A 22925-nucleotide genomic window follows, 5' to 3' on the forward strand; every position below is an offset into this window, starting at 1 on the left:
ATGATTTTGCTGAACTCAATTTTTTCTTGCTTACTTCTTTCAGAGTTGGACGGTGAATCACCTAAGGTAGAACATCTTGAGATTTAATCCCTTTGTGTAAACACGATAATTTGCAACTTTCTCCCTCCATTATGTCCAATACTTGATGTTGGTGTTTGGGAATGGAAAGGGACTATGTCAAGCTCATAATCCTTTACTCATCTATCAGGCTCTAGAATTTATCAGACATTGGAGAGTGGACAAACTATTTCTCCAAAAGCATTTGGAAAACTTTGAACAAACAACATATTTATTTAATATGCAAAATAAAATTTATCATCCACAACCAGCAGCCATTTTGAATGAAGTTTCACCTTACCTATAACTATGACATTTTTAATGAATAAGAACCAGAGTCCTAGTTCTCCTTGATTGTAAAATTATCATAATCATGTTGTTCAAATTCACCATTCATACCTTTCACATGTAAAGCTAATAAAAATAAGCAGATTTCTTCTCAAAAATCCTTACTCCGCCATGACTTGCTAAATGGATAGGCTAAGTATGTCAATACAATTAGACCTTTCATAGATTAAGTTGATCCATCATTCAAAAACCTCATCGCATTATTGAACTGTTTGAAGATTCATCATCATGCAGCTAATTTAGAAATTCAGGTAACCTTTCCTTCATATTTCTCTCGATCACACTTTAAAAATCTTTCTGAAACTGATAGAGGTTCTATTTTCCTTATTGGAATCAGATAGCAATGGAATGGGTCATCAAGTTTTATTCTACCTCCTTAAACCACATTTACTCATTCTTCAATTAGATCCTTGCTCCAGATAAAAATTCTATCAAGCTGGTCAAAATTTTGAGCTTTCATCCCTTTAGTGGGATTTCTTCTTGTCACTTTTGTGGTCTCTGAAATCTAGTTCAGTCATGAGAAGCAATTATCTTTTTTTTAGTTTCTGTTGCACCACTTGTCTCTTTATTTTGTTGTATTAGTTTTTATTAGGAGTCTTGGTAGGATGATGCTTTCCATTTTGGAAGTATCAAAACCTCCAGCTTATGGTAAAGTTTAGTTTTGAGAGCAATATTGGGATCAGAATTGGATGTTATAAATAGAGTATTATATGCAATTCACATACACTGCATAGTTAGAACAAATCTACAGTTTTTTCTTCCTTTTCTGGGGAAGATTTTTCAGTCAGAAACTAAACATTGCAGGACCAGGATAGAAATCATTAAGATTTAAGAAGCTGATTTATGGTTAAAACCATGTTGATATCCCTGGTTTACCAAAGCCGAAATTTAGTTGTTCCTTTTATAATATGACAACAGAACTCATTTTAACATTTAATCATGTTAAACAGTTCTTTAGCATTAAAGTGGCACTCCTTTGAATCCCAGCTGCTGGAATGTTGTCTGCACTTTAAAGTTTCTTTTATTAAGAGTGAAAATCCAAGAAACATTTGACAACAAATTTAAAATATGAATGACTTGAAATTTTTCTGTATCAGTCCTGAACAGATATAATCTGGTGCTAAATAATAAACATTAATCACAAAAGGAGAAATGATATGAAGTACATAAACTGCATTTATCCAAAATGTGCGTGACACAGAAAAAACTTGGCTGCCTATCCTTGTGTTTCTCCTTTCCTTCTATATGAGACACAACACAGCTCAATTACCTTTACAATTCTGACCAATAGAATAGCAGTAAGCACACACAGAAGGGTCAGAATACCAAAAAGAACCTCAAATTTCAGGCAGTTAAAAATATCAAGTCAGAATTGATTCCCTTTTTTTCTCCAGCTCATCAGCATAATAGATAGGATAGTGCAGTTTGGTCTGAAATTCCAACTACTTTATCTTTTAGTTGCATTATAAACATGCCTAATCACTAAATATTGTATAAAGAGCCCCATCTAAACCTATTTGTTTAAAGCTAAGAAACCTTCCATTTCTTTACCCATTCAAAACCATATATCACATGCAACAGCAAGTACTTACCAATATTTTTCTAACTAACCCATCAATATCCTTTCTCAAATAAATAATCATATTTTATCTCATAAAGAATTGATGCATAATCATGAAAAGCATATAAAATCATAATCTTATAATGGAGAGTTGGAGACAACTACTAAGTTACCACAAATGCATAGCAACTTTTTCAGTAACTAATACATTTAGAAACTTTAACAGTGATGAGCAGATCATGAAAACTTGTAAAACTATGATGCCACCATAAATGAGAATAAGAAAACATATTGTTCATATGTATGCTCTACTAATATTACTTCCTTGCAGCTAATTGAAGTATTGAACCATGAAAAGGAGAAGCTCAACCTTTTAATCTTTGCTCAACACGAGTTATAAAACCTGGGGAGACTGTAGAAGAAAGAATTATAGTTGCTCCAGCTGGAAGTGCTAGAAAGACATAGTGAATTAAATGAATGAAATATTGTGTAAGTTAGGATACTGAAATCAAAAAAACAAAATTACTACAGTTTAATTACAAAAGTACAAAGAAAACACTTAAATTACCAAACACTGAACCAGCATTTCCATATAGAACACTTTCAGCTTGAGCTTCATTTGCGACCATGATAATAAGCACTTCCACATCTGGAAAATATACACAAATGAATGCTAAGTTGCTTTTATGATATACTATTCCAAAGAGCAATTCCTGTGTTGCAAGTCAGAAAGATATCTCTTAATCAAATACACTAAAATGGCCAACCAAAAACTTGCGAAAAAAATAATGATATTTTTGGAGTACCATCTCACATATAGTTGAAAATATCATATGCATACATTGCATAGATCACGGGATTCCATTTTGTTTTGCATTAGCGAAGTCCAGTAAGAAGATTTCAAAAAAATAAATTCAGTAATGTAAATTATAAAATGCATTCAGTGACTACAGTAATGTTAACCTTATATAATAAGACAATGATGCTGCTTGAGCAGATTTTTTTTTTCATTCTTTCTAATGTAGATTCTATATGTAGAGGTCTATTGTTGAAGATACCTTTAGCTGCTCCTTCAGGAGAGGACCCCACTATGCCACCTAAATCTGCAAACCTATTTAGAGTTGGCTTATACACCTACAAACATAAAATCAAACAAGCACAAACTAGTAAGATTAAGAAAAGTAGAAAACTTTCAATAAAAAGTACATAAGTATCAGAAAATTGTACTGGCTTTGTAGCACATTATTGATGACTTACACATAATAGGTTGTCCATGCTGAGTGTATAGATTAAATACAGATGATACAAAATAAAATGTTTTATAAACAAGAGAGCATAAATTTACTACTATTTATATGTCATTATTTTTCTCAATAGCATAAGGTTTTACGTCCCGACATGATGGTAGGCATCCTGGCTGTCACATCCCTTTCTTGCGAGAAAACAAAATCGGGACAAGGTTGGGACTCTAAAACCCATCCACGTGAAGAAGAAAAAGGAAAGAAAGGAAGGAAGAAAAGATGAAGAAAAGGAAAAAGTGAAAGAAAAGAAGAAGAAGACAAATGAAAGAAAGAAAGGGAGAAGAAAAAGAAAGGAAAGAGAGAAGAAGAAAAAGGAAAAGAAAGAAAGGGATAAGAAAAGAAATAAAAATGAAAGAAAAGAAAGGAAGGTAGAAGAAAAAGAAAGAAAAAAAGGAAAAAAAATAAGAAAAAGAAAAAAAGAAAGGAAAGAAGAAGGGGAGATAGAGGATATTTACTAACATGCATGACCGAGACCGGTGCCGAAATGGAGTGGGATAGCCAAGCATTTTGTTCCATGGAGAAACCAGGACACCCCCATCCCACAAGATTTAAAACCTTGCTAGTAATTACTCAGCATGGTATATGCCAATGCAAAACAAACTTAAAGGGCAATTAAGTACTCCACTTCCATCTAACATTATAGGGCACCAAACCAAGGGTTAACCTTTTGGGATTTAATGAATATGCTGTAGCAGAATTGCACCTCATAATGGATTCAAATCTTCCACGACAATAAGCAAATTTTAAATATCTTATTAGATCACCGAGCACAACTCTAGATGTATGTATTTAACAGTAGAAAGTGCAAAGCAAATAATTGGCTACATAAGGAGCTTTTCTACGGAATGCCTACTCCAAAGTCCAAACATCTCACTCAACCTGCCTTGAGACCATCTACTAATATATAATGGGAAATGTCACATATGGCTGATTGTGGAGCTTGAAGCCTCTTTTTTTCCCTCAAGGCCCACATGTCCTGCATTTTAAATGATAAAATATATTTTATGCTAGTTTGGTTCAGTAGTGTTTCTCTTAGAACTATTTTCTCTCCTCACACCATCTGCAGTTGTGGGGCTGCCACATTATAAAGCATTTAGGATAGTGAAATCAGCTATGATTAATAAATAATGCACCCCACAACCATCCATAAAGAATTCCATCATGGATCTGACCAAGGTTCGCAGAACCGAAACCAAAATCCGTGCCGGCCGGCCGGCCGGCAGTAAGGGTCCATACTGGACCGGACCGACGTGAACCGACACGCAAGCGAAGAAAGAAACAAGGGAGGAAGAAAAGAGAGAAAGAAGGGAGGGGGAGGAGGGAGGGGGAGGGAGGAGGGAGGGGGAAGGAGACACCGGCAATGGCCATAGGTGAGCCGCAGGCGCGCTTGGAGGGCCGCCAACGCATCTACTTCCTCCGCGAAATCTCGACCGAAAGAGAGAGAGGGGAGGGTAAGAAAAGAAGGAAGGGAAAGCCGATGGAGAGGCCACTAGAGGGCCTCCGATTGGCCACCATGGCTGTCGGACGATGGAATCATGACCTGCGGCTCTACAGGCATGAAACAGTAGCGATTGCCCTTATTTTACGGAATTTTTTTAAAAAAATCCGACCACACTAAAGCTGACAATGGATTAAGTGAAACTAGCACATCCATTGCCAGCTTCACTATTTCTCTAATTTTTTGAAAAAAATTCTGAAACAGTTTTCATTGATGGCTTTACTTAAGTGAAGCCGACAAACTCATTATCAGCTTCAGTATTTATCATCATTTTAAGAAAAATACAATGAATAGAGACAGTCGCCCCCGTTCCATGGCCGCAGCTCCACCTACATCTTTTCCACCGTCCATGACCACGGCAACCACTTGGTGCCCTCCAATGCCCTCTCTGCAGGCTGCACCTCCCTTCGATATCCTTGCTCCCCCCTCTCTATCTGTCTCGACTAAACATCCTATCGGATAATACAGAGCCACAAAAGCCTTTGTGGCCCTCCAACGCCCTCGATGGGCTACCACCAGCCCTCCACAACATTATTCCCTCTTTCCCTCCCCTCTTCGCTCTCTCTTCCTCTCTTTCCCTCACCCTCGTCTGGTGTCCAATTTGACCGGCCGAATCATTCCAATTTGCAGCCGATATGGCTCAGAACACCCTGAACTATCCAGTTCGGGATGGTTCGGAGAACACTGGATCTGACTGTTGGATGGCTAGTATGCTAATTTTAACAGCGACCTTGGTTTCCTATCAAGGCTATGAGACCTAAGATAGGACCCCCAAGTGGGGGCAAGGGAGTATCAAACTTAGACGGTTCCCAGATCTTCATACAACTATTGAATTAAGGGCATTTCAGCATTTTTATATCAAAAATATGTAGTTAACATAATGCATGGAACAAGGTTTGCCATCTCGATACAAGACCCTGCACTGGTAACATGCTGTTATAGCATCGGTGCACCAAATATGGGGTTAGTTCAGCATAACGAATCTCCATGCAATATTGGTATGATAAAGTACACCCAGATAAAGCATTGCACCGGCACAACAAACCTCGTGGAGGGCTCTAATCCTATAAGATCCATGATAGCTTTTTTATTTTAATATCATATAACTTGATAACTCATAAACAGATAGCTCTCTTAGCATGCAACCTTATTATATCTATATCTTACAGCAAACAAGAGGGTTGTATCTATTCAATAGAGAAGCCTCCTTATAAAGTCCTCAGATATTGCCTACTTCATTTGGACTTGATAAACAAAACTCCTACTTTTCTATGTTGTACTTTCATGCTTTTTATATATTTAATATTAGAATATTCAAAATTTCATGTGTGTGATCTCCAAATCTTAAAGCTACTATGACTTCGGTTTTTCCTAAAACAGAAGAGATTAATATGTTGGTGACCTTTTCCCACACAAATGTTCTTCCAAAAGAAAAAATCAGAGAGAGAAAATGGGTGGATGGAAATGGGAAATTCTTTGTGCACCACGGGCGGTGTAGAAAATCTGACGTGGAGTGCACCGTTTATGTGATTGATCCATGTAGCCATCGCTTTTCAATGTGCATTTAATGCCTGCGGTTCTGCTATTTGGTTTAAAAATTTTGCATGACGAAAATACTCTTGCTCTTTCGAAAAAATTATAACATCTTGTGGCATATTATGACTTCCTATACGCAGAATGTCATAATATGACCCAAGAAATTATGACATCCATGGCATACTATATCAAATTATGACTTTCCGTATGCAGGATGTCATAATATGACCTTAGATGTCATAATATAGTTCAGAATGTCATAATATAGAACGGACATTTTTGTCCAACCACTTCCAACGCGCATTTAATGCCTGCAATTTAGTTTTTTTGTTTGAAAATTTTGAACAACGAAGATGCCCCTATTCTTTGGAAAAAATTATGACATCCTATGGCATATTATGATTTATGACATCCTGCATCAAAATTATGACTTCCTGCATGTAAAATATCATAATGTGGACATAAGATATCATAATTTTTTTCAAAGAGCATGGATATTTTCATCATTCAAAATTTTCAAACAAAAAAGTAGAACTGCAAGCATTAAATGCATGTTGGGAGGTGATGACTACGTGGACCGATCACATAAAGCGATCACTCCACGTTGGATTTTCTACACCGCCCGCGATGCACAAAGAATTTCTTGGATGGAAATAGCATAGAAGCCTAACAGGCTCTTAACTGAAGAGAAAGTGCAAAGATGACTTATGAATCCTAGAAAAATACGATCTATTAGGGATACAAGAATACTATATGAAGAGAATCCAATCAGCTGGTCTCCTTTATCTGACAGACCCTATTGTTGTTTTGAGCATTCTTAGGAGTACTTTAGTGGAGCCCATTGAATCAAGGTTTGAAAATTTGGTTTGGTTTCAGTTTTGGCCGACTTTGTAGATTTTCGGTGATTTTGACATGCTTCAAAGCTTCACAAATGCATGATGTTAAACTAAAAAAATAGTAAATAGGCATCCCTACCAAGCAACTAGCATTCTAGGTTCCAAAAATGGCTCCTCTCTTGACCAAAGTTGTCTTAGCAGGAACATGATACCTATTCAAAATGATTGATAGAAAGTTGATAGCACTTGTAGAATATTCTTGAAAATTAGTGGATCCACTTGTCATTCACTTAATGGACTAAAGGCCAATATCGATATGAAAAGGCTTGATGATTGAAGTTGTTAATTAGAAGAGATTAAAGGGAAAAGCAAGAAACAAATGAAAGATATACATGGTAAATTGAAACAAGAATAATAGAATAAAAAAGAAAGCTTCAGTAAAATGGTATGTTGGGACAGCTGCATGATTTGAAGAATTGGCAGCAGCTAAGCCACTTAAATAGCAGTATCATGTAACTTGAGGCTTGAGCATGAATAGAATTGCTGCCATGCACTAGGTCTTTATAGGTTGTCAAAATTTCTAAGGAACAAGACCCATGAGAGATATAATGATGGATCAAACCAAGGTTTTAAATCCTATAGGATGGGATTGTCCCGATTTTTCTATGGAACGTGACGCGCTGCCGTCCTGCCGCGTCCTGACACTTAGGACAGAGGATGTCTGAAGGTATACCGATTGGGATGCTAGCAGGACACCATGTCCTAACATATGGGCTAATACTCCATCCCGATGTCCCATTGGGACCTGAATCCTTGGATCAAACAAGGATGTCATGATCCAAGAGGATCATCAACTTGATATAGACCACTTAAGCCACCACAGGAGGACTGGATAGGGTTCAAGAGAGAGATCCGCCACATCAAAAGCTAGAATCGCATGCCAACATTCATCAAGCTGTAACATGCCCATACTATATCCGATTAAGGTCCTCTTTTTTTTGAAATCGGGTGACTCTAACTTGTTCAACATGGCAACCCCCCCCCCACCCCAACCCAAAAAAAAAAGGGATATTGGCACTGCACATGAAGCAATCAGGACTAAATTCCATCATTTAGGTCCAAAATGGCCAATAAAAGCATAAGTTTCCCTTTGGGGAAAAACTTTGACCAAGTATATCTTCTAATCCAAGAAAATTAGGTGGACCAATTGAAGGCAAGGTTGATGTAGAAGTCGAAATTTATCTTCCACAGGGTTTTAGCTTTTTCATGATTATTTTCACTAATTATGTTGATTTTGAGAAAGCTATGTCCTTTTTCAGCTAGAAGAGGAATTCTACCCGAACTATGCAAGGATGGACTCGCTAGCATAAATAGAGGCTGTGTACCTTAGCTTGTTATTCTTTGATGAAAGAAAAGAGCACATGAGACCCTACTTTCACCAAGTTTTATATGTTTCCAAGATCTCCTTAAGAGATTCAAGTTCAACAGGTTGAGAGAATTACTTTATTCTTCTCGGTAGTATAGAAAATGAAAATAGAAAATTAAAATGAATTATAAAATAAAATAGATATAAAAAGGATGGGCAAAATAATTCCCATGAGTCAATGTAGAGGAAAATAGGAAATACTAAAGAAAGAATAGAGATAAACTTAAGACCACAGAAGTTTGTTCAAAAATCATCTTATATAATATAATTATAAGGTGCATTTAAAAAGAGAAAGACAGTGTGAGAGAGAAAGTCATATTGAACTAAAATGACTGTCTATCTTAGTTCTTAGTTCGCAATTTCGCATATGTCATACATAAGTTAATTATGTATTGCACTAGACACTAGTTACATTGATTGCATTGGAGAGATCATCCCTTGTGCAATGTTTGAAGTACCCTCTGTACAAAACCTTGTTTTTATGCTAATGTTATTTAAAGCACCTAAATTGAACCTAAGCACAATCAAAAGAATCTATATGAAATGTTAAATAAAAATTGCAGCATCAACATATTTTAAGTCAATGGCTCCTAACAGCTCAGAAACTCAAAACTACTTAGGAAATCGGCAAAAAAAAATTAACAAAAATAGAATTCTTACATCATAAGCAATGACGTAGAAGTTTGACCTTAGCAAATGTGTTGCCATGCCAAAACCCATTGCTCCAAGACCAATAAAACCAATTCTTTTTACAGCTTTTGATGTCATAGAAAGTTGCTCTGCCAGGTGACCAGGGTTGTAGGACTTCTGATTAGCTGCATCTCTAATATTAACTCCAAACATTTGTTCCCAGATCTGTGTAAGAGTTATGAGACTATGAGAGACTAGAGATACAAGAGTATATTTGACAACCCAACAAATTCAAGTAAAAATTCAACAGCCTATTCGAAAAGAAATAACGAATATATTGTGATTCACCTTCAATGGTGAAGCAGAAGCAATGTCTCCACCATTAGATGAAGAGGCTGCAAAAATGTGGTGGACAAGTGAAAATTCTAATGCATAAGCATGTTTGATTTTGAAATTAAGCATTTGAAGAAACTCTGTTCAGCTTTGATTAGTAACTAGTATCCAGTACCCTGTATTAGCTGTTGATTTGCAATGACTAAAAGCGGAAGAGGAAACGTGACTGCTTTGGCCATCTCCATCACAAACCCCTTATTTCACATCAGAAATGCAAAAAAAAGAGTGAGTTAAGCAGAAAAACATATCAAGTTATCAACCTTAAGCAACAAGCACTCGCATGTATACAGCTTGGTAAAATTGTAAACAAGCCGACTTACTGGGCAACAACATGAATCTATTAAAAGAGTAGAAGACCCAGCTAACAGGCATAACATACATTTTATAAATGGCTATAATACTTTTCTCATAGCACAATTACATGTTGGAATCAAAGCTGTTAAAAAGCTTTTGAAACAAGAAGAATAAAAATTTGATCTCCAAACTGAAATTCAAGCAGCCAGATTTCACATTTCTTGATTTTTTTCCTACACTAATCCCATACTTTTGGCAATTTGAAATTCAATGTAAATAACTTTGTAAGTGACCATCAGTTTCAAGGTGTGTACCACTCTAATCTAGTTCCACAACAAGGGATTACTGAATTAACACAAATAGCAAGCATTTCTCTGCAATGATGAGTTGAATTGCACTCTCTAGCATATCTTAGTGGGTGCTTGGGCAGCTGCCTAGCCCTAAATGAGTATCTAGGGAAGGCCCAACTAGTCTGAACTGAGAGAACGGGTCAGGTTAATAACTGATCAATTCTGACTAACAGTGTCTGATTCATCTAACTTAAGTTATAACTCCCCCCACTGACCTCTCCTCTCCAGTATTATCCTCAGTTTGTCCAAAAGAAGAAAGGAAAGTAGGACAGAATTTTTCCAAGAGAAGAAAAGCAGCAGCAGTGGCACCAATGGGCAGGGCAGCAGTCAGCAAAGCAGGAGATAGTAATGGCACTAGTAGCTGCAGCAACCATCAGGGAGGACTGACTACCTGAGATTTTTTTTTTTTTCCTTTTGTTCTTTCTTTTATTCTTCTCTCTTCTCCATTTTGTTTTACTTCAGTCACTAGGATTTATTGCTATGCCAGCTTTTGTCAGCTGTGGCCTTTGCTGTTATCTTCAGCAGCTGCAGTTGACAACAGTTGCTGCTAAAGGTGTGGCCGCTAGGCTGCTTCTATCAGCAGTGGTAGATGCTGCTGTTGTAGCATTAAAATGCTGAGCACCAGCCTAGGTGCCTGGAATGCCTATGTCCTAGGCATGCACCTAGACACCCATCTCCCACATATTATCCTTTAAAACCTTAGACTAATTTTTCCGCAAAGAAAGAATTGGATGGCCGACATTAGCGATTTTAATGACAGTCAAAAATGGGGCCATTTCAACTTATATGAGAGCCACCATGTTAATAGCTGAGAGTACCTAGGTGGACATGGCCAATCTGGACATGCATGCACAAACACAAGCACACAAGTACACATGCAGACATTCACATGCATACACACACCTGTATAAACTCAATCCGTTCCTAAATTAATTTTGCACTATGTTTTCTTTTTGCTATATTCGCAGATTATGCTTCATGTCATGCTACTAACAAACCCTGAAAAGTTCTACGTGCATCTATATTCTCTCTCTTTTCCTCTCTTTCCTTCTCCCTTTCCCCTTCTCAGCTATGCTGGTTAGGGTCTAGCACGGAATGGTATAGGGGGAATACCAAACCATACCGCTGGCCAACCGGTCCAAGGTCCAATACCGGCACAGCAAAGCGCGATTAGAAGTTTAGAACATTATGAATTGTCCAAAACAAAATCTGTAACTTTGAGAGGATTAAGTAATTCTTGTATTATTCCTCAAATTATTCCTAACCAATGTTGTAAAGATCAGGAAAGAGATGAAAAACGAAAATTGAGAAATGGCCAATTGAATGAGATTCACTCATGAAACACAAAATGTATACCATTGACCAGATTTACTGCTTTACTCCAATTCTTTCTTCCCTGGATTCTATCTGTAATATATATACACACACATTCACCTTCTAGTACCTTTTTTTTTTATTTTGTCATGTCATAAAAGTAGAGGGGGTTAAATCAAATTTAATCATGCATTGAATCACAAGTTGTAAGATCTTTTTTCCAATTCCATCTAAATTATAAAAATACAAAAGAAATGTGAAAATTGGAGGGGAAAAAAGAATCCTTAGACAATAAAGGATAATGCCATATATATAACAAGTCATGTTTCCTCCATAAAACCATACATAATAGTGATAGCATGCCTAATGGAACAAATGACATGTCTACTTATTCATGATATTTGTTTTACTACTTATAATTAAAATTATATAGAATATTTATCTCAAGAAAAGAACTGGACTTTAACAAATGGTTTCAAAATATGAAATTTTCCTTTCGCTTTTGACTCAAAACTTTTCCCTCAAGTTTTTAGAAGTTAAAAACATTTGCCAGGCTTACAATTTTTTTGTGCTCTAAGCTAATGGTGATAAACAGATAATTCTAATAATATGGCCAAATAAATTATAGATAGTGGACTTCCACATGGCTTAATACGTAACTAACATGATCAAGCTCGAACTTGTGATTCAGGGGATTGAATATTTTGTAATATGGATCCAGATCTTATAGCATTAAGTGATCTCAATCCAAGAATCTGAAAGGAAGGAAAACTGTTTCTCTTCAAATAGCCTAGGTTGCACCTACAAATTTTCTATTAATCTACATGAATAAGGATCAAATCCTTACCTGATTGACAGCAGAACCAGAGATCAAATCTAAAAAAATCTAAAACAATCCTTCACGGAGGCCTGGATGTGCAGACCCTCTACTTCGCATACACGCCAGACGCCGCAGGAAAGCGGGATGAACTCCGATCTTTGCAACCCAATCAAACGAGGGAGGAGATGTGGTGGTGTGACACCTCACACCAGTAAGTGGGATGCCCAAGGAGGGCCCACGCAAAGGGAGAAGGGGCGGCACCAAAGGGGAGAGGCCAAGGAGAAGAAGGGCATCTCTCTTCTCACGCCTCTCTCTCTTTCTCTCTTCTCTCAATCTGATTTGTTTGCTATGCATCCATAAGTAGAGACCCTTTCTATTTATAGACGAATCCCATGACCCAATAAGTATAGGACTCCTAACTCAAACATGCTTTGAATCAATCCAATACTCATGAAAGAATGACTCCTATATGAGATAGTATTGCCATCACATATGACAACCACATTGCACCCAATCCCTCACCCATATGGGACGCCCACAATGAGGAAAGCTCCAGGTGCTGGGTGGCCCATAAGATAGGAGAATCCTAGTGTAAGTAGGATTTCCCATATTTCATCCAAAATGGATCCGATTCGAATTCAATTCGAAGTTAGTTCAAAATAATTTCGAAAGATTGTTAATCCCAAACTCTTTAGGACTTTTATACCAAGTCTAACTTGAATTTTGGATCCAATTAAGCCTAATTAATTCAGATCTAATCTGGAATTAATTAGCACTTAAATCCAATCTCTCATATGCTCCATGGATCATAGATCAGAAACTGTTTATCTCCGAAATTGAACCTGAACCTCATGTGTAGTGCTAGCTAGATATAGTCAACTCTTCAATCCCGTTTGATCCATAACTTAATTCTCAATCAAGTTATCTTATATATTTAATCAAATCAAATACTTTCAAATTGAACACATAAACATAGGCCAATACTTTCCTACGGTGTCTGACTAGTGTGTGTGACTCCATAGGTTCAAACACTAAGCCGGTAGCACAGGAACCAATTTCTACACTAATCGAGATACCATCTAGCAATGGTTCCCGACGTTCAAATAGGTCGAATTATCACAAAGAATTATTTCAGAACCCATACACATTGTTACCGCATAATTCATCTTTTTGATCCTTAATGCTCTAGGATGATCTCAGGTTAACTGTCAACCGAGATTGCTTCATCCACATTATATTTCAATCTTTCAAATCCATCTCATAGATTATCCTGGCCAAGGCTTTACTAAATTGAAATACAGCGATACATCAACTCCAATAATCTGGAGGGATCAATCCCATCTTGATCCACACACCGACTTCGCAAGTACTTGACTGTACCTAGTAGCCTTCCATCACTACATTAAAAATTCAGATAGTCCGGCACCAAAACACAGTGAGTTGCTTACAAATCACTATGGTGATCTCAGATCTGAAGGATACTTATACCCATATGCTTCGCCAGCAGTTCTTAACAGCAGAACGTTCAATAGGTGAGTCATCTGTTTAGTGACGATGTACTCCTACATCTCATCTGTATGCCATACCAGTGTCACCACACTCCTTGGTTAAGAGGACAACCAACCCATATGGTACACAATGACCTCTACTCGATAAATGTCATCGTTCTGTAATAACGTATCATTTGATCGCGAACATGTTTAAAAACTATTCGATAAATTCTCTCTTTATCGTGCACTAACATAGTTCTAAGGACTTCATCACAATACAAGAGTTCAAGGAAGATATAACTTTGTGATGAAAAATATCAAAATAACTATTATTCATTAATTAATAATTCATATACAAAGATGAACTCAATCGTCACACGATTAGTTTTAGGATACAATTTTAAACAACTTTCACTTGGACTAAAGCCAATCAAGACGGTATCTTACACCCATCTTTCATTTAAAGTCATCGAACTCTTTGATCTCGATAGCTTTAGTGAAGGGGTAGGCTAAGTTCTCCTTTCCGTCGATCTTCTGAAGGTCGGCATCACCTCAATTCACGATCTCTCGCACTAGGTGATAACGATACAGAATATATTGCAGCATCCGATGCAGCATTGTATTTCGCTTCACATACAGTATCGGCCACTATATGTTGCTTGAAACTCTTTCAGCAAACAGCTCCTCCATTTAAGATAAATACATAATCCGACACGCTTCTGCTGTCATCACAATCTGACTGAAAATTAAAATCAGTATATCTCACAAATTTCAGATCGATGTCTCCATAAATAAGCCATTGATCTTTAGTATTTTTCAAATACTTAAGAATTGCTTTCGCAATCTTCCAATGCTTCTCACCCGGATCAGACTGGTACCTACTCACTATCCCTAGTGAATAGGCCACATTCGGTCTCATATACATCATAGCGTATATGATAAATCCCACTATTGAAGCATATGGTATTCTACTTATACGCTCTCTCTCTTCAAAAATTGTCTGACAATTCTTCTTGAAAAGAGTAATTCCATAGTTTATCGAAAAATAATCTTTTTTGGAATTATCCATGTTGAACCGTTTCAACAAGGTATCAATGTACGTAAATTGAGATAATCCAAGCAACCTTCTAGATCTATCTCTATAGATCTTCATCCCTAGGATGTAAGATGCTTCTCCCAAGTCCTTCATGGAGAACTGTGATGATAACCACAGCTTTACACTCTGCAAAGTAGGGATGTCATTTTCTAGTAACAGTATGTCATCCACATACAGCACAAGGAAGATGACTACAGAATCAGAAGTCCACTTGTAGACACAAGGCTCTTCTCCGTTCCTAACGAAGTCATACGTTTTGATCATCTTATCGAAACGCATGTTCCAACTCCTAAACGCCTACTTAAGTCCATAAATAGACCTATTTAGCTTGCACACTTTCGACTCATCTGTGGATGTGAATCTTTCAGGTTGTATCATATACACCTCTTCTTCCAGCTTTCCATTAAGAAAAGCAATTTTGACATCCATCTACTAGATCTCATAATCTAAGTATGCAGCGATAGCAAGCATAATCCGGATGAACTTGAGCATTGTCACAGGAGAGAACGTCTCGTCATAGTCAATACCATAACACTGACGGTAATCCTTGGCAATTAAACGGGCTTTATAGGTTTCTACCTTCCCGTCCGCTCTTCTTTTTCTTTTGAAAATCCATTTACATCCGATGGATTTTATCCCTTCTGATGGATCAACTAGTGTCCATACACCATTGATCTCCATGGACTCCATCTCGGACTTCATGGCCTCAAACCATTTCTGAGAGTTGGGTCTTTGCATGGCCTTCATATAGGTGATCGAATCCTCATCGTTCTCATCAAGTTCAATGGGATCACCGTCCTGGACCAAGAAATCGTAGTATCTGTCCGACTGATGCAGTACTCTACCGGATCTTCTTAATGACGCCTCTACTGGCTCCGAATTCGATTCACCAATCAAATCCAATTCTGTGTGTGTCGATCCTTCCACCTCATGAATTTCATTAAGTTCAATTTTACAGGCATTAGCTCCATCAAGGAACTCCTTTTTCAAAAAGACTATCTGGCTGCTGACAAACATCTTTTGTTCTGCAGTGAGATAGTAGCATCCTTTAGTTTTCTTTAGGTACCCTATAAACAAGCATCTGTCAGACTTAGGTCCAAGCTTATCTGTCTTTAAACGCTTGACATAAGTTGGACACCCCCAGATCCTAAGGTGTGAGAGCATCGATTTACGCCCAGTACATATCTCATATGGAGTTTTATCGACAGACTTGCTTGGCACCCTATTCAAAATATAGCAGGCAGTTTCTACTCTAGAGCATATCCCCAAAAAGAGATTAGCACATTGCAAAGTCCATCATCGATCGAACCATATCTAACAAAGTTCGATTCTTCTTTTTAGACACCCCATTATGTTGTGGTATATCAAGAGGGGTTCACTATGAGAGAATCACATTCTCTTTCAGATATGTCAGGAACTCACTGGTGAGGTATTCACCTCCTCAGTCTGACCGAAGGGTCTTAATACTCTTCACAGTCTGTTTCTCTACTTCAACACGGAATCGTTTGAACATTTCAAATGATTCAGACTTATGCTTCATAAAATAGACATACTCATACCTCGATAGGTCATCTATAAACGTAATGAAGTAGTAGTATCCTCCTCTAGCACTTATGTTCATAGATCCGCATACATCAGTATGTATTAGACCTGGGACATCGCTGGCTCTTTTACCTTTTCCCTTAAAGGGTGACTTAGTCATCTTACCACGTAAACAGAATTCGTAGGTTCATAATGATTCACAATCATCTATCTCAAAGATACGTTCCTTGATCAACCTGTCAATCCTATTCTTGTTCACATGACCAAGCCTACAATGCTAAAGGTAGGATTCACTAACATTATCTAATCTAAGGCATTTGATGGATGTGTATATTACACTAACAGACCGTGATATTATGTATATACTGTATTTTAATTGTCCACGCATAATTGCAGTATTATTCATAATGATATCACAAAAATCATCCTTTATTATAAATTTGTAACCAAGTTTGGCCAAAAGGCCTACAGAGATAACATTCATCAAAAAGGAGGGACAATAATGACAATCATCTAACATGACACTATTGGACTCGAAGACAAGCTACAAAGTTCTCAAGGCCAGAACTGGAACAAGACTTCCATCTCCAACGTTAAGGAACCGCTCGCCCTCTCAAAACTTCCTACTTACCTGCAGTCCCTGCAACAAATTGCATATATTAATAGGACTTTCGGTATCCAATACCCAAGTAGTAGTATCACAAATAGAAAAATTATAAAGAGTTATCATATAAGTACCTTGTGAAGCAACCGCTTGCTTCTTTCTCTTGTTCTTAGGTCTGTTTGGGTCAAGGGTGGCTATATAAACAGGATAATTCTTTTTTCAATAACCCAACTTCTTACAGAAGAAGTATTCTGCCTAGCTTTCGTCAACTTTTGACGATTTGCTCTACTTAGGATCAACGGCACAAGATTTCTGCACCTTTTTTTCTTTCCTCTTCTAGAGGATCGACACCCTACAGATGATCCTCCCACTAAATTCACTAACTCCTTTTGGAGCTGGTGATCTTTCTCAAAAGTCTGCAGCAACCCTAGCAAACCATGGTAGTTCACTACAAGCTTCATCATTCTATAATGACTAAGAAAGGATAGGTAGAATTTCGGTAGCGAATTGAAGATAGCATCCTTGCCTAACTGTTCATGCAACGAAAAGTCAAGTTTGCTAAGGCGTTTAATTTGCTCAATAATGTACAATACATGATCGGTGACTGAAACCCCCTCTCGCATACGGACATTGAATACTGCGCAGAAAGTTTTATGTCTCTCCGCATCCTCAGAGATGCCGAAGGGCTCATTCAATATTTGAATGATCTCCTCTGGCTACGCATCTTCGAACTTACGACTAAACTCGTCGTTCACAGCTGCCCTCATCATATAACACACAGTCGTGCGATCATTGAGCCACTTCACGTAAGTATCTCTCGCGGCACGAGGAGCGTTGGCTGCAGGTTCTTCAGGTGCCTCATCCATAAGAACGTATAAAATCCTCTCGTACTCCAACACGATCTTCAACTTTCAATACCAACTATCGAAGTTGGGTCCGATGAGCTTGTCACTGTCCAACAGCGAACGAAAGGATAGTATGTTGGCCATAACTGAAAAAAAATATAAGCCTATTAGTATATGAATTACTTTTTAACCCTGAAGACATGGACTTTAGTCTAAAGATCCTCCTATTACTTTTACGAATTGGTAGCCTTTACTCCAATTCGAGGAATTACACTAATTCCTTAGCAGGTACTAGAATCCATACAGATTACATTCAGACCCGAGTGTGGCTCGGCAAACCCTAGTGCATCCATGAATAGGTTCATAATCAATTGTTTCTCCAAACAACTTCTAGCAATTAGATTTTGCCCCAGACATCTCTTCAGCAGGCATGTGGCGCTTCCACTGAAAATCTTAGTTAGGTCCAGCCATTAGCATGAAACACCAAGTGCATCCAACAAACGGATATCCAGGTCCGAGTGTGGCTCGGCCAACCTGAGCATTGATCTGAAAGCATATCATGATGGTCATATAATAAATGATAATTCCAATATGTAATAGACATCAGGCGTGTGACGCCTCCAATACCTATTTAAAAAATTGGACTCATTATCACGCACCTTAATGGGAGGCTATCACCAAATTATCTCGTAATTCTATCATTTTATTGACCTAATAATTTAGAGGATTTGATTTCATTGACCTGAGAATAAGAGAAGATGACCTACAAGCTGCAAATCCTCCCACTGACTTCATCAGGTCATATAAAAGTTTAATCACAAGCTAGTCCAAAGATATCTAAATCAGTCACACTGATTCACCTTAATGGCATGGGTCTGCACGAATCGACTAGTGACCTAATCAAAACATAATCTACCATGTTGGCCAAATAAGTGAGATCAGTGGGAGGGATGTGTCCTTAACTCACTATAGACGCATCTAGGTAAATAGCTCCCAATTAAAAATCACTTGATTGAATCCGTCAAACTTATCTTAGACACCAACTGCTTAATTAGTTTTGATTTGATCCACCAGAAGATTCGGGCTCAACCACGGAGCCATGATCATGGTCCATTTATCAGGGTCAAACACATGGACTTGATCAAACTTCAACTATTGAGATTGATTTAGAAAAATTCTAACCTAATCTAATTCAACACTCGATTAGATTTAATCAATTTCTCTACTTGATCCATATGTGTCTCTAACCCTAGGTCTAACCCATTAGAAGGATCTGATTCAAGCTAACCCTTTGCCCATCGATTTATGTGGTGTCTTAATGATCTTCAATTCTCAAATCTAGATCATTCAAAACTTAATTCAAAATTAAGTGTGTAAAACGTATATTTCAGTCTGTAGAATATTCAACCAAGATTTCAAGTGAAGCATACCATATGTTTTAACTCATAAAAATAAATTTTTATAATATGTTTAATAATTAAACATATATAGGTATGATCTAAACTTCACACATACATCTCATGCGTCATGATAACTTTTAAATCTATATCAATTACATCATATGTAACATGCTATTCAGATTTAAAACAATTTTATATCGGAATTTTATCTTATTGTAATGAATCATAAATCACTTTAGATTTAATCTAAATATATTTATGATCAAAACAATATACAAAAATTTGTTCGCTTTTCTTCTTCATAAAATTGGATCACGACACTCTTACACGTCATAAGAGAACCCATCGAATAGGCAAAAGAGAGATTAATCTCTTCGATCTCTTATGATCCGACGGTCTGGTGATCTCATCAATCCGAGTACTAGACTACTAAGATCTGAAATCTAATTTTATATGTAATCACATCAACATGCAATTATTGACAAAACTATTTTTTGTCATGAATATGTCTTTGATCTTATCAATAATGTTCTTTATCTAATCCAATTAGATTCGATGTATCATATACATCATATCAGATCTGAAACACATCTTATACTGATTATAAAATATCAATTTTAGATTTGATATCATATAAAAAATTAATTAGATGCAAACATGAATACATAAGGAATAAATTTCTGGTAAAATCTGTTTTCGCATAGTGCTGAATTCCGATAGGATTCAGATCTAAATATCCATCAAAATGGATTCAATTCAGATCTGAAATAAACTCTACTTCATAATGGAAACAACAACATTTAAATTCTGTTAAAACAAATTTAAAATAGATTTTAATTCACGTTGTTATTCCATCAAAAATTCAGCAACAGCAAAATTCTATTATAACAAACTTATAACAACATTTATCAACAATTGATTCAGCTCATCTAATCCAATTAAAATCAAATCAAAAATTTTATATAAATAGATTTAAATCAGAGTTAATGTCTAACATTAAATTCCAATTACATACAATATGTAATTAATCCAGAAAAATTCAGATATGCATGCATATATTTCAGTCATGCTCTTATACCAATTGAAGGAAAGAGAAACTGTTTCTCTTCAGATAGCCCAGGTTGCATCTAAAATTTTTTTATTAATCTATATGAATAAGGATCAAATCCTTACTTGATTAGCAACGGAACCAGAGATCAAATCTCCAAAAAGCTGAAACAATCCTTCGCGGAGGCCTGGATGTGCAGACCATCTACTTCGCATACATGCCAAACGCCATAAGAAAGCGGAATGAACTCCGATCTTCGCAATCCAATCAAATAAGGGAGGAGATGTGCTGGTGTGAGGTGCCTAAGGAGGGCCCATGCCAAAAGAGAAGGGGCGGCAACAAAGGAGAGAGGCCAAGGAGAAGGACCTCTCTCTTCTCATGCCTCTCTCTTTCTCTCTTCTCTCAATCTGATTTGTTTGCTATGCATCCATAGGTAGAGATCCTCTCTATTTATAGATGAATCCCATAACCCAATAAATATAGGACTCCTAACTCAAACATGCTTTGAATCAGTCCAATACTCATGAAACAAAGACTTCTACATGAGATAGTATTGCCATCACATATGACAACCACATTACATCCAATCCCTCACCCATATGGGACGCCCACAATGAGGAAAGCTCCAGCTGCTGGTCGGCCCATAAGAGAGGAGAATCCTAGTACAAGTAGGATTTCTTATATCTCATCCAAAACGGATCCGATTCGAATCCAATTCGAAGCTGGTTCGAAATAATTTCGAAAGACCGTTAATCTCAAATTTTTTAGGACTTTTGTACCAAGTTTAACTTAGATTTTGGATCCAATTAAGCCTAATTAATTCAAATCTAATCGAAAATTAATTAGCACTTAAATCCAATCTCTCATATACTCCATAGATCATAGATCAGAAACTGTTCATCTCCGGAATTGAACCTGAACCTCATGTGTAGTGCTAGCTAGACATAGTCAACTCTTTAATCCCGTTTGATCCATAACTTAATTCTCAATCAAGTTAGCTTATACGTTCAATCAAGTCAAGTACTTCCAAATTGGACACATAAACATAGGCCAATACTTTCCTACGATATCCGACTTGTGTATGTGACTTCAGAGGTTCAAACACTAAGCCAGTAGCACAGAAACCGATTTCTGCATTAATCGAGATATCATCTAGTAATGATTCCCGACGTCCAGATAGATCGAATTATCGCAAAGAAATATTCCAAAATCCATACACATGGTTACCGCATAATTCATCCTTTTGTCCCTTAATGCTCTAGGATGGTCTCAGGTTAACTGTCAACCGAGATTGCTTCATCCACATTGTATTTCAATCTTTCAAATCCATCTCATGGATTACCCTGGCCAAGACTTTACTAAATTGAAATACAGCGATACATCAACTCCAATAATCCGAAGGGGTCAATCCCATCTTGATCCATACACAGACTTCGCAAGTACTTGACTGTACTCAGTAGCCTTCTGTCACTGCATTAAAAATTCAAATAGTCCGGCACCAAAGTACAGTGAGTTGCTTGCAAGTCACTATAGTGATCTCAGGTCTGAAGAATACTTATACTCATGTGCTTCGCGAGCAGTTGTTGACAGCAGAACACTCAGTAGGTGAGTCACCTGTTCAGTGATGATGTATTCCTACATCTCACCTGTATGCCATACCAATGTCACCACACTCCTTGGTTAAGAGGACAATCAACCCATATGGCACACAACGATCTCAACTCGATAAACGTCATCGTTCTGTAATAACGTATCATTTGGTCGCGAATATATTTAAGAACTATACGATAAATCCTCTCTTTATCATGCACTAACATAGTTCTAAAGACTTCATCACAACACAAGAGTTCAAGGAAGATGTAACTTTATGATGAAAAATACCAGAATAACTATTATTCATTAATCAATAATTCATATACAAAAACGAACTCAATCATCACACGAGTGGTTTTAGGACACAATTCTCAATAGAATCAGATCTAGATCACTTAGGCCATACTGATACAACTTGTAGATCTGGATCATGAATCCTAAGATTTTAACCACAACATTCCTAACCAAGATAGCTCCAAAATTTGCAAAACCTTCCTATAACTACAGAAGCCCTAAACCTTTTTCAAACAGAAATTCTAGAAAACATACACTTTTTCATAAGGCAAAGTTATTGAATAAAAAAAATTATTTTAATAATCATGGCAATTTCGGACATTCACAATGGACTCCTATTTCAGAAAGCAATCTTTTTTCAAAGTGGTCCACAGTTAATAGAAGCTTCTCTTTATCTTCATTGTAAACTTCCACCTAACATTCTACCTAGGCTATCGTAGACTTATTCTAGGGATCTGGTGAACTACAATTTAAATTTTCATCTGCTACTTTCGAGTCTCATCAGCCAATTGAGTAGAATAAAATTACGCATTTTCAGATAGACGTTTAATCATCTTTATAAAGGATGCACTCAGTAAGCATCCCTATTATATCTCAAACTCTCATAACAGGATAACAAGTTTATTAATTATCAGTGCTACCGATACTG

The 22925-nt window shown here is 37.0% G+C and overlaps 1 protein-coding gene across 6 annotated transcripts in view; it reads right to left on the bottom strand.

Annotated features, from left to right (window-relative positions):
- The window catches only part of LOC105053205 (uncharacterized), a 76192-nt gene that overhangs the window by 41989 nt on the left and 11278 nt on the right, over positions 1–22925 (bottom strand). For all 6 annotated transcript variants that reach the window (XR_012134759.1, XM_073244287.1, XM_073244286.1 and 3 more), the window contains 6 exons: positions 9702–9780; positions 9542–9588; positions 9224–9418; positions 3025–3100; positions 2535–2615; positions 2337–2417 (listed from right to left, as the gene is read on the bottom strand). Coding sequence is in view for 5 of the 6 variants with exons in the window: in XM_073244287.1 (XP_073100388.1) it covers positions 2337–2417; positions 2535–2615; positions 3025–3100; positions 9224–9418; positions 9542–9588; positions 9702–9780 (559 nt within the window). In the remaining variant the exon portion in view is untranslated. The remainder of the gene's footprint in view (positions 1–2336; positions 2418–2534; positions 2616–3024; positions 3101–9223; positions 9419–9541; positions 9589–9701; positions 9781–22925) is intronic.

This window comes from Elaeis guineensis, chromosome 10 (assembly GCF_000442705.2).
Source record: "Elaeis guineensis isolate ETL-2024a chromosome 10, EG11, whole genome shotgun sequence".
NCBI classification, from domain to species: domain Eukaryota; kingdom Viridiplantae; phylum Streptophyta; class Magnoliopsida; order Arecales; family Arecaceae; genus Elaeis; species Elaeis guineensis.